This window comes from Cupressus sempervirens, chromosome 11, assembly GCF_028749045.1.
Source record: "Cupressus sempervirens isolate cs-2001-9-10 chromosome 11, ASM2874904v1, whole genome shotgun sequence".
In the NCBI taxonomy this organism is placed as follows: Eukaryota; Viridiplantae; Streptophyta; class Pinopsida; order Cupressales; family Cupressaceae; genus Cupressus; species Cupressus sempervirens.
The window spans coordinates 44,777,876-44,790,982 of record NC_143128.1 but is presented as its reverse complement, the minus strand read 5'-3'; the positions used below and the strand labels follow the sequence as shown (position 1 = coordinate 44,790,982).

Below are 13,107 nucleotides of genomic sequence, written 5' to 3'. Positions count from 1 at the left end.
GTCATTTTCTTCCATCTCTCTACCATGATTATCTGTAGTTCCTCTAAGAACTTTTCATCAAGATCTTGCTCTCTCTCATTTATGATCTTTCCAATATCCTCAATCATGGAGTCTATTTCATCATATACCTCACCCAAGCAAGGCCTATCCATATCAGTGTATTGGATCATGCTCAATACAGGCTTAGTGAACCTTAGGAGGTGCTCAACATGGTCCCACCAAGAGTCATCTAATAGCATTTCCTTAATGACAGCTACCCTAGTACTATTAGATTGCCTCCATATGCTCCAACTACCATTGATTACCATTCTAGACAATGCCTCTTTCAAAAACATTGCACCTCTTGTGGACACTACAATAAATTGATTAAATGATGATTTCTTGCATCTGTCCATCCTTCAGATACTATGGTCACACCTGTTTCGGTCCATGAATCCTTGTTGTGCTGCATGAGAGCCTCTACATGGATCACCTCTCTGTCCAATAAAGTGGTGCGCACCTTCTCATAACCTAGGCCCTTGAACCCTGTTAGAGCCTCATTAATTGATCTCACCATTTTTTGCCAATATGGTTAGCGAACAATATTGAATGACAATATCATTTGCATCTCACTATGTCTACCTCGGCAATTTCTATAGCTTCATTCTGAAATGACATTTCCAATGACCCCTTGCTCTCTTATTTGTCACCGGTTCCTAATGAGCACACAAGAATGGATGGACATCTGCAAGTGGTTTATTGGGAGTGGAAATAGATGTTTTTATTTCATTTAGACTTTTGCAAAGGATGAGAATTAGCATGCCGAATTGCTGCTTCTTTTTGTTTTTGCTCTTGAATATATTTGTTCACAATGTGGTTTGGAAGAAGGGCTTTAGGGAGTACCCCATTAACTCTTGGCTTCCTTGTACAAAACTTAATGACTTTTTGAGGAATGAAGCACAAATGTCGTTTCACTCTACTATAAGAGCTACTATATTCCTCTTTGCAACAGCTGGAAATCCACGAAAAATCCTCCACCTGGCATTGGTTGAATCATTTCCACATATTGCCATAGTGGAGAGCATTTGTCTATTTTGCAGTGCGAGTTTCTGTTGCTAGAAACACTTGCCATTCTATGAATCTACAAACAACACTCAAAGCCACAAACTAAAATGGTAAGAGAAAAATAAAACTAAAGAGCCCATTTCATTTTGTTAAAAAAATGCAAAAAAACTTTTCAAAACAAATAACATAAACAAAACCCTACCTCTTTTATTTCTGTTTTTTCCCAGATAAAGTCTTCACCGCAGAGACAGCTTGAATTTACTCAGATTTGCAGACTTAGAGACGCAGAAAAGTTGGGGCAATATGCTTCAGCAAGGATCACGATAAACTCACAGTTCCTTGGGTATATGTTGTGCCCAAGCATGGGAGCAAAATCAACTTGCAATAAGTTTTGAACACTAAAATATCTGACAGCCACACCTAGAATAGATAATTTCTTTTGACACATTAAGAAAGCTACACCCAGAAACGTCCAAATAAAACCTCATAAAATTGCCCCAAATGCATGAACTACCGTTGCCTTCCACAAATGACATAAAATGGCAAGAAAACTTTATAGATAAGTCACTTATAGGGTTGGGGGGTCAAATAGACCTAAAATAGCAAAACAACTTTAATAAAAAATCAATGAAATGGACGTTTGGGGCCAATCTCATCCCAAATTCGACTGAAATTCTTCCCAGGCTCACGTGGGTGTTTGCAAAGTCATAATTTTCCTCAAATTCGTGCAGGGCCGCACGGGGAGAATTTACAGTGAATTCCTGTCTGATGTCAAATTCGCACCACATCCAAATTTGCAGTGAATTGACTTACAAATTCCACTGGGTCTGAGCGCATGTTGTAACTTAGGTCACAACCTTTTAGAATTACCACTTTCTGAGTCAGAAATTACCACACAGAGTCACAACCCTTCATCGTTGTTGACCTTTGAAAGAGTCACCTCCTTTCCTTCACATTCCTTCCTTCCTTATTTAATTTCTATGCTCCTTTCTTTCATCCTTTCTCCTCATCTCCTTTCAACTGAACCCTCCATTTTATATCTTATGTTGAGGGAGTCACATTCCTTTCTTCCTTATTTGATTCCTATGCTCCTTTCATTCTTCCTTTCTCCTCATCTCATTTCAAATGAACCCTCCCTTTTATATCTTATGTTAAGGGAGTTGCAAGTCTTCATTGCATATCTCTTTGACATTTCATTAAACCTAGTTACCTGTAATTAAATTAAATTATTTATTTGCTATATATATATATATTTAAAAATTATTTGTTATTAAATCCTATTTCAGAAAGGGGAGATTAGGACACCCATAAAAAATTAGTACAGTTGAGGATGAAAACATTACATGTATGAATACTGCAGAAAAGATTATTGAAGAAGTTGAGATCTCTTCTTGTATGAACCTTCCACAGGGAACGTGGTGCTCGTGCTCTAGAAGAACGATTAGCTGCAGCAAAGGCAAGTGAAGCTGCCGCAGTAGATGATCACTCACAACAAGATGCAGCTGAGAATGTCTAATTGGTTACGGTGGAAATGATATTTGATTCCACTCAGTTCTTTTTTGGCAGTTTTCTAGTGCCAATGTTTTGAGGGATATGAAAAATACTGTAGTTCACATGAAAAATGTTTTTAGGAGATGTTATTGTAATTAGAAGAAACGAGGCAATTGCTGTTAATAGATTTCTTTTGTTATGTTGCTGATTAAAGAAGACCTATTCTGCTCTTCCTTTGGATGTGTTAATTGTGTATGTGTATGCACTCACACATATAACAGGTTATGTGAAACACTAGAAGCCCATAAGATGTTGGGGTAAGGTCTGATTGTAGAGTTTTCCGACCCCAAGAATTGTTTTGCTCGAACTGGAATCATTTTGTCACTAGTTTTGTCAGAGTAAATCATAATCTTATATTAACATTTAGATTATGGAGATTCTTTCCAATAAACTCTGTTAAAAGAATTCAATTGATGAAAGAGGAAGAGGTTTCACTTGATCTAAAGTTTATGGTGGTGGTCACTTAATATGGTTTGCTTTGCCAAGTAGAATTTCATTTGCTTGTCCTGTAAATGGATCCCTTAAACAAATTATTGAAAATCAATAAAAATAAATCTGAGGCATTAAATCTTGACTTGAGTGCCCAAACATCCTGAATAATTTTAAGTTTTTTAATCTATCATATTTTCATCCCTCATGTAAATAGGCAATCCAACATTACGAGATGTAGATTTAGCTATTATATTTGCTGCTTCTCTTTGTTTTTTTGTCACTTGGTAATTGCATTAACATTTCATATGAAGACTTTCTAAATCTGCTACTATTGTCTTTAGTAGCCACCAATTTGGCTAATATCAATTCCAAATGATATTTCTTCAATTACATATTGAGCTCTCTTTTTTCTTTAGTTTTACTTGATTAGACTTTTGGGATCCACACCGATTTCTGCACTTGAGTTTGCCAATATCATTCTTAATTAAAATTTCTGTTCAGATTCTGCTTTCCATAGCAAATATCTATTCCAATTATGCTAGTGCTACTTACGAAGTCCATAACTGCTTCATTGATAGAAATTGGATTTTAGATATTCAAATGAGGAATATGTAAGGGTGAATTATAAGATGTTTACAGATGCTTATTTTTTATGCACATAAACCTTAATTGTAATTTTTGTTGTGATTTGTTTGGTTTGGTTGTAACCATTTTCTGTGACACCTCTTATAACCATTGAGTTTGTTGTGAACAAGCTTTTAGAAAAATTGGAAAGTCATAATGAATACATTAATAACAGGAAATGGTTGGGTTCATATTTTGTTGCAAACGTTAGATTTGTAGTCTAGAATTCTTTGCAGTAATAAGAAGTTAACTAGGTTAGTTTGATAGTTTTGAGTTTATTAGACGCAGATGAATGCATTGGAACAACATTGCGCACATGGCTATAGCCATGACTTGAAGGCATACTTGGGTACGGCTATAGGTCTTATGGTGAATGAAAGAATAGAGGAATTTTAATGACATGTACAGTACCAGGCACTTTAATTGAGCAAGCAACAAAACATTTACACAGTTTCAAGTTCTTTTTGAGATTGTCTTCTATTGTGAATCTTGATTAGGAAACCCGATGATTTGTGAAGCCCTGCTTCCTCAAATAGCTCATTTAAACTGCATTCCTTCAAGTTGTTTCCAAACTAAATATGAATAACCTCATCAACAACACCTTTAATGTTGAAGTGCCATTTAATTTTAACTACCACTTTGCATCAAAAAATGGAATATATTTCTTCTCACTCCTCCTTGGCTACCCAGCTCACATCTGAGATGATGAGTATTGGTCCTCAATTGTAAGATTAAAATTTTATCCTTTGACTGCAACACTCAAATTAGCTTTTTCATCATGTTTCCCATGTCGAGTTTAACTCTATAACATATTATGCTGTTTTTTTGAGCAATCTGTTTTTATTCATATGGCAGTCATGAATTTTTTAACACAATTTTGGGAAAATGTTGCAAATTACTGTCCCATATTTTCATCAACCTGCTTTTATGTTTCATCCAAAGCCTTTGAAGTAGCTTAGCAACCAAATTACCAATGCTTTCATTAGAAACATACTCGTCTCAATTAAAAGAATCTAATAAGGGATTGTTGACTTGACTTTGAGATTAATAGTGTTCAAGTGCATTTGGATTCTTTCTATCTGATGTAGTTTGACATGTTACCTCACCAGACCCCGTAGCCACAAAAAACACGAGCAATAAACAAAAGTTTTTTTAGTTTCCCAATCCCATATTTTTCTTTCTTGCATATTATGTAGTAGGAAAGATAATCTTTATCCTCATACTTTTTTATTTATTTTATAAGCCTCCCAACTAAGCTTATTGTTTAAATTAATTCCTAGATAATTGTATTCCTTCACTATCTCTAGCAGGTTTCCCTCAAAGATATATATTTTTTTCTTCCTTTTCAAAGATAGCAAGTGTTCACTTGCATCTCTTACCTCTTGATACTTTCAAATGCTCTCTTGAATCATGAACAAAATAAAGTCAGCCTCATAAAAAAAGTCCAGGCTTATCAATATATAAACTAAATTGCCAAAAGGCACTTGGTTTAATGGAAAAGTCCATGGTGTAGGCATCTAGATGTGTTGAGTACAAATATTTTGTAGTACAAAAGAAAAAATATAAATCAAACTGTTAGATGTACATGGCAACTAAGAAAGGCATGATGAGGGGCGAGGTTGAGGGGTGAATAAGTTGTCAACAAAACTTATAAATATTTCCTTCAATCAGATCACCAAAAGCTTATTTTAATCTAGGCAAGAGCTACAACACAACGGTAACTTGTAAGGCTCTCATGTCTACTTGAGCCTTTTAATCTAGGTTTGGGATTTGAGTCTACTCGAGCTTAACACATAATCAAAATTAATTTCAACAAATAATAATAATTAATTTAGGCTTCGGTCTATACCTATAAAAAAAGCTTAGCTTTAATCTTTAATCACAAAAAAGATAAAAATACGAAAAAACAACAAAAACCACCATGCACAAATTAACACTGGATGTAAGTGAAACACCTTGTTAAGGGAAAAGCCATGGAGTAGATTAAATATTCAATATATAAACACATGTTAGGTTGATACTCGTTAAGATGATTTTTACGACGAAAGGCTCACTACTTGAAAGAAGGCTCGCAATCGGAGGGTGCATTGCCAATATGAAGAAGAATAAAAGAGAAAAATCTATCACTTAAACACTTTTGCAACTCAACCATAAGATCTATAGATACCTTCTACTCATTGCTTTTGGTATCTAACACATGACATTCCATACATCACGACACCACACTTTTCTCTTAAACACTTTTGCAACTCAACCATAAGATCTATAGATACCTTCTACTCATTGCTTTTGGTATCTAACACATGACATTCCATACATCACGACACCACACTTCGCACCAACTCATACATGCAGGGAGATAGATCCTCTTTCACACATCCTCATTGCATATGCACATACTTGTACAAAACTCAAACAAGTCTATACATATGTCATACTATTTTGTCAACAATTTATCCATTACTTATATCATCCTCATGCAAACAAAGTTTCCCAAGGTCAGTTAAGCATCTTGACCAAATATAATTCAAGTTAGGTTAGCACCTAAACATTTCAATAGTGGAAAGGAATGAGAAAGGGATCACAACACTCATAAACTGGGACCAAAATAACCATCATAGATGTTACTCTTCATCTTATATTGTAATGGACTACCTAAACCTTGTCAATAGGATTGTAAATGAATTCCCTTGTTATGTTGAGTCTGGGCATTTTTGTACCCTCTCTACAGTACTAGTCCTGTTGCTGCAATAGATGTTCCAAGAAATATGGAACTCTCCCTGGTATAAGGGTGTGTTTGTATATTTATTTCAGTTGTTCCTAACTCCAGTTGTGAGACATAGAGCCTAATTTGGTTTTTCCATAATCCTTATTCCATTTGCAAAGGTTTATCTCTACAACCACATTAATGTTCAACAGAGCCAAGCTAAATGGAAAAGTAAATTCCAGGTATGAATTGGAAGTTAGAGATTCTATTTACTTATGCAACAAATTAACTCACAAGATGAGTAGGTCACTTGTCCCATGAATCCCAACTGGCATATGTCCTTTGTCTTGGCATTAGCATCAATGCTCCTTGCTTCTACTTACAGCCCCGTGTTGGTTGGCAAAGCACTTGGGCTCTACAACATTAGTTCTTTCCTTAAATTGCATCACCCAACTTGGAAGAACCATATCCCCTAGGGATTGGCATAGGAAAAACTCCTAGTAGTGAATAAGAGAGTCATGGCCATAGCCTTCCTATGAGTTGTAGATTACACATATCTCTCAAGCTACCTTCATCATCGTCTGCAAATTAAAACTCCTCATTGTTATGTTGTCATCCTATTGATATTATGGTACTCTATATGCCCATTCAATCCTACATTAAGAGCACTACACTTCTCATCCTCTGTTATGGCTAAGGCGATAGGAGATGACCTTGTTCCACCAACTATGACCCTCTCAATGGTAGAATTTGCTTCCACCTGAACACTTGTGTTTTGCACTTTCAAAGGAATCCCAAGATTGCTCTCAACAATGTCGAGATTGTTGATAAGAAGGGGTGTCGTCCCTCTAGTCCTGTGTTGTTGGAGCTTCCCTACAGTTCGCACATACAGAAAATGTCCAAATCTTCACATGCTCTCTTCCCCTTTCCTTCTTACCCTTATTGCCTTAACATAGTGCTTGCTTGACGACTCTTCCTCTTCCTATAACACTCAAGAAGGTATCATATCGAGTATGAATTCTTTATAAAATGCCTATCTTCCATTTGTTTGATGTGGCTACAGTTGAATAAGACAAACGATTTCCCCCCTTTCCTACCTTCCATCTCGGTTGGATTTGTCTTGTCTTTCTATCTTTCACTGGCCATGCACTCCCTCTGTGTTTGACTAGTCAGCCTCTGAAGGAGCTAAGCTAGAGGCCAACATGTGTCGTTGTGTGCTGCATTTTTGGGGACATTACAATCCCCCCCCACCCTGAATTTGCTTGCCCCCAAGCGGATCCAATCCAAATTGTTGTAGCGTTTCCCCATTTTCCCATGTTGCATCTTCATGAGGCAAGTCTCTCCACTGAATCAAATACTCCATGATAACCCTCTTACGTAAAACTCTCTCTTGTCTATAATAGCCTCAGGCACCAATACCAATCTCTCTTCCTCATCAAGTAGGGGTAGCTCCGCTAAAGGTAACACATCCTGCCTGATTGCCTTCTTAAGACGTGACATGTGAAACACGTTATGCACCTTTTCCTCATGCAGTTCCAACTCGAAGGCTACCCCACTAACCCATTTAACCACTATGCATGGGCCATAGTAGTATGGCTTCAACTTCTCTTTACCACTCCTCCAGAGGGAGGATTGTCTATAAGGCTGCAACATGAGGTAAATCATGTCCCCCACCTTAAATGAACACTCCACCTTATGCTGGTCCGCATATTGATTTTGCTGGTACTGAACCTTCAACATGTTATCCTTTAATGTTTTTCATGATCTCTTGAGTCTCCTATAACCATTTCTTGGAACCAGGCGTCCCGTTCTCACTAAAAAGCAGATCTATAAAGTTGGGTGCATCATAACCATAGAGGGCCATAAAAGGTGTCATTTGTATATACATGTGATGTGTTGTATTATAATATTATTCTATGATATGTAACCACTTCAACCATCCCCTTTGTTGCCGGACACATAATTTTGTAAATAACCTTCAAGCCACTTGTTTACTATCTTTGTTTGGTCGTGTGTTTGTGGGTGATAACTAGTACCAAGAGTAAGTTTAGTGCCACATAATTTGAAAAGTTCCTGCCAAAATGAGCTCATAAACCTGTTGTTCCAATCACTAACAATGGTTTGGGGTAAGCCATGTAGCCTAAAGATCTCTCTGAAGAAGATTTCAGCCACCTAAACCGTTGTGTATGTGGATGGGATAAAAATGAAGTGTGCAAACTTGGTTAGCCGATCCACTACCACATAAAAGCAATCCCTGTCTTACACCTTGGGTAACCCTATGATGAAGTCCATCAAGATGCTATCCCACTTTTGTTTGGGAATGGTAAAGTCTACAACAATCCGTTGGGATAAGAATGTTCATGCTTATTTTGCTGGCATACTGCACATTCCCTCACATGTTGTAATACATCCATCTTGAGCTCTTTGCACACAAACCACTCTCTCAACTACTTATAAGTCTTAAAGTACCATTTTCGAACTATCATGGGTGAATCATGGAAGGCTCAAGGTTCTTCTGCTTCATTGTAGAACCTGGTACTAACCGTATCCTATTTTGATACATGATTAATCCGTTCACCACTCTATAGTGCTCCTCTTGATTAGTACCATCTATTATGCCTACAACCCAATCATCTTTAGCCTACTCTGCCATAATCAAATCTCTCCAATCATCCAATAAGGCTTCAATGGTGCACAAATGCGGTCTGTGAGATAGTGCATCAACAACTACGTATTTCTTCCCTTTGACAAAAACTATATCAAAATCATATGCTTGTAGCTTGCTGACCCATTTTTGTTGCCTATCGTGCAACTCCTGTTGTCAAATGAAATGTTTCAAATTGTTATGATCCATCTTGATTGTAAACTTGTTGCCCACCAAGTACTGTCTGAATTTAGCCAAGGCATGCATGATGGCTGACATTTCCTTGTCATAAATACTGTAGCTCCGCTTCATACCCTTCAACTTCCTACTCTTGTATGCTATCAGATGCCTATCTTGCATTAGCACTGCCCCAACTCCCTCTCCTGAAGAATCACAATGTAACTCGAAGGGTTGAGTAAAATATGGTGTGGCCAATATCGACAAGAGCTCATCAACAACTTGGACCTATCAAAACAATGTTGAGACTTTTCTGTCCACTCAAATGCATCCTTCCGAGTCAAATCAGTAAGAGGGGTTGCTGCTAGTGAGTACCTCTTCACAAAGCACCAGTAGAATCCACACAATCCCATAAACCCATGGAGCTATGAAAGGTTCTTGGGTGGGGGCCACTCCATAATAGCACGAATCTTGTTTGGATCAACTTTAACTCCCTTGACATTGATGATGTCCCCAAGATATAGTAATTGTGTCATACCAAACTCACACTTTGACATCTTTGCCTATAATGACTACCTCTCTCAGATTCTCAATACAATGTCTAAATTTTGTAGATGTTCCTCCCATGTCCTTCTATAGATGAGTATATCATCAAAGAAAATTAGTACAAATCTCCTCAATTGATCCCTGAATGTCCTATTCATGAAAGATTGGAAAGTTGGTGCGTTCATCAACCTAAAGGGCATGACCAAGAACTCAAAATGCCCTTAATGAAACTTGAAAGCAGTCTTCTCCACATCCTCATCTTGGACTTTAATATGATGATAACTAGATCTCATATTAATCTTTGAGAAGTAGCATACCCCATGCAATTCATCTGTCAACTCATCGATCTTGGGTATGTGATACTAGTTTTTAATGGTGTGCTTATTAAGCTCTTGTAGTAAATGCATATCTAAAATGTCCCATCTTTCTTTTTGATTAATATCATGGCTGAAGCAAAGGGACTTTTACTAGGCCTGATGTGACCCATCTCTAGAAGCTCCTTAATTGCCTTCTCTATCGCATCCTTGTACCTCTTCAGATGCCTATAGGGTGTAATAATAACCGGTTTGGCTCCTTCCTCTAACTCAATTACATGCTCTATACTCCTATTGGTGGTCTTCCTACTGGAATATCATAAAACACTTTAGAGTGTTTGGTCAATAAGTCCTGAATCTGTGGTGGGTACTCATGCTTCTATTGCATACTCTCTTGTGGTATCATCATGACTCCTGCTCCCCACTGCATCTGATCATGTTGTATGAGCCTTTCCATGCACCTCAAAGATATCACCTTGAGCCTCTTATTTGTAAGAGCTCTAATCACCACCTTTCTCCCTTGATGCTCGAATTTGAGATCCATCATATCCATGTTGAAGGTGAACTCATCTAGGGTCTTCATCCAAGTCATGCTTAAGATGAAATCGTAATCACTCGTGGGAACCACATAAAATCTTCTTGTCATATCATAATCCCCATACATAAAGGCATATCCTTTACTACCAAGGAACTGAGGAGCTGATGTCCACTAACCACCATGACTCTGAACCCTCTATGCACATCTATCTAGAGCCCCAATCCATCAACAAGTGCTTTTGATATAAAATTCTATGTGGCACCTATATCTACTAAGGTAATCACTCACTGCACCTGAATTGTGCTCCTCACATGGAAGGTAATAGCTTGTTCATCACCTGATAGGTGGGCTATCACTTTCCCTTCAATCACTTCATCATCTGTAGACTTACCTCCCTTGTTATTTTCATCTTCATAATGACTATCATCCCCCTTTGATAATGATTTCCCTACTGAAAAATATTCCATGTTAGTTGCCTTAGCTTTGAGAGGGCATTTATGAGATATGTCCCATGGTTCTCTACAATGAAAACATAATTTCTTCCTCTTAAGTTCATTAAGCTGATTGTTGTCCAATTTTTTAGTTTCACCCCTTTTAGGTTGTTATTTGTGGAAGGGCTTCCTATCTTTATCTCTTTTAGAAGTGAAACCCTTAGCACAAAATCTATCTCTAGATGTGGTTGGCTCCATGTCCCTTGCCTTCTTCTAGGCTTATTGCAGTGAAGTTGAACTTAATCCTTTGATCCATCCTCTTAGTGGTTTAGTGAGGCCCTCCATGAAAAACATTAATAAACTGTTAGGGGCTATATCCGTCACTAGGGCTGGTAGCCTTTGAATTCAACTCTATAATTACCAACATTGGTCCCTTGTTTTAGTTGTGCCAGTTTAAAATGTAATTTAGGGTCCTTATTATCAAACCTCTCAATCAAGGTTTTCGTGAAGTCAATATATGAAGTAATCTAATTATGCCCTAAGGTAATCATACCATGATTCCACCACTCATTCATAAGTCCCTCTAAGTGTAATGCTGCAAATTTGATGGCATCCTCTTTCAACAAAAGATTCAGCTAAAAATACATATCAAGTTTTGGACCATAGCCCTTGCAGTCATCTTACATGTTCCATCATAAGAGGGGAGGGATAATTTATTAATCTTCCTTAACAACTCTTTCTATTGGGCTCTATTACAACCCCTTGGCATGTGTCTCATCCTCAAATCCATGTAGTCACGCAATGTGATGGCTACTTGAAATGGATCTCCTTCCGCTGCCCATTCTCTCATCAATTGGCCTTGTACATCCTATAATTGCACCTCTTGCCCTTGCTGAACCTGAACTCTAGGAGGGCAATTCATAATTCTTGGTCTTGAACACATTGTCCTTGTTGAAATAGCCACCCTACCAAAATTATTAGCCACCTCCATTCCTCCATTTGCTCCGTTTTGGTCAACTTGCTGATCTACATTGTTCCCTTCATTAATCCTACCATTGTTATTTTTGTCCCCCATTAACTCTCCTATTCACATTTTCTGCACCATTGATCCTGGTATTGTTTGTTGCATTATTGCCATTAATATTTATATTTAGCCCCATTTATCTTTCCATCATTTGCATCATGAGCTCCATTCGCTTGTCTTGCCTTTGTGCTCCTTGTTCAGCCAAAATGTGTCCTTGGTTGATAGTTTCTATCGGTTGCTTGAACATTTGTGATTCATTATCCTCTGCATTCCTTTGACCCATATTCTCAAATATTGCTTCCTCAGAATCTGTATCACTAGGTTCTATCTCTACCTATAAAGAAGTTTCACTTTCAAACGTTGAATCTCTTTGGTTCCTAACCTCGCATGTTGGTGTATCTTGTAAGTTGTAATTAGACCTATTCATTCTACAACCATATTATCATTATCTTCCCACAACGAACTCCACAAGATGGAGGATTGTTAGGCTCTAATACCATTGTAATGGACTTCCTAAAACATATCAATAGGATCGAAAATGAATTCCCTTGTTATGTTGAGTCTAGGCATTTGTGTACCCTCTCTGCAGTACCAACCTTGTTGCTACAATACATGGTCCAAGAAATATGGAAATCTCTACGGTATAAGGTTGCATTTGTATATTTATTTCAGTTATTCCTAACCACAGTTTTGAGGCACAACCTAATTTGGTTATTCTACAATCCTTATTCTAGTTACAAAGGTTTACCTCTATCACCACATTAATCTTCAATAGAGCCAAGCTAAATGGAAAATTAAATTCCAAGTATGAATAAGAAGTTAGAGATTCTATTTACTTATACAACAAATTAACTCACAAGATGAGAAGGTTTCTTGTCCTATGAACTAGTCAACGTCCTTTGTCTTCGCATGAGCGTCAATGCTCCTTGTTTCTACTCATGGTCTCATGTTGGTTGGAAAAGCACCTAGGTTCTATGAAACTAGTTCTTCCCTTAAATTGCATCACCCAACTTGGAATAACCACATCCCCTAGGGATTGTTGTAGGAAAAAATCCCAGTAGTGAACAACAAAGTC

At 37.4% G+C, this 13,107-nt stretch overlaps 1 protein-coding gene across 1 annotated transcript in view; it reads left to right on the top strand.

Moving 5' to 3' along the window:
- The window catches only part of LOC149528170 (rhomboid protein-like protein), a 143,641-nt gene extending 140,601 nt beyond the window's left edge, over positions 1 to 3,040 (top strand). The window contains exon 8 of the mRNA XM_089811973.1: positions 2,455 to 3,040. Within this exon, the coding sequence (XP_089668099.1) occupies positions 2,455 to 2,560 (106 nt within the window). The 3' untranslated portion in view covers positions 2,561 to 3,040. The remainder of the gene's footprint in view (positions 1 to 2,454) is intronic.
- Positions 3,041 to 13,107: the final 10,067 nt, after the last annotated feature.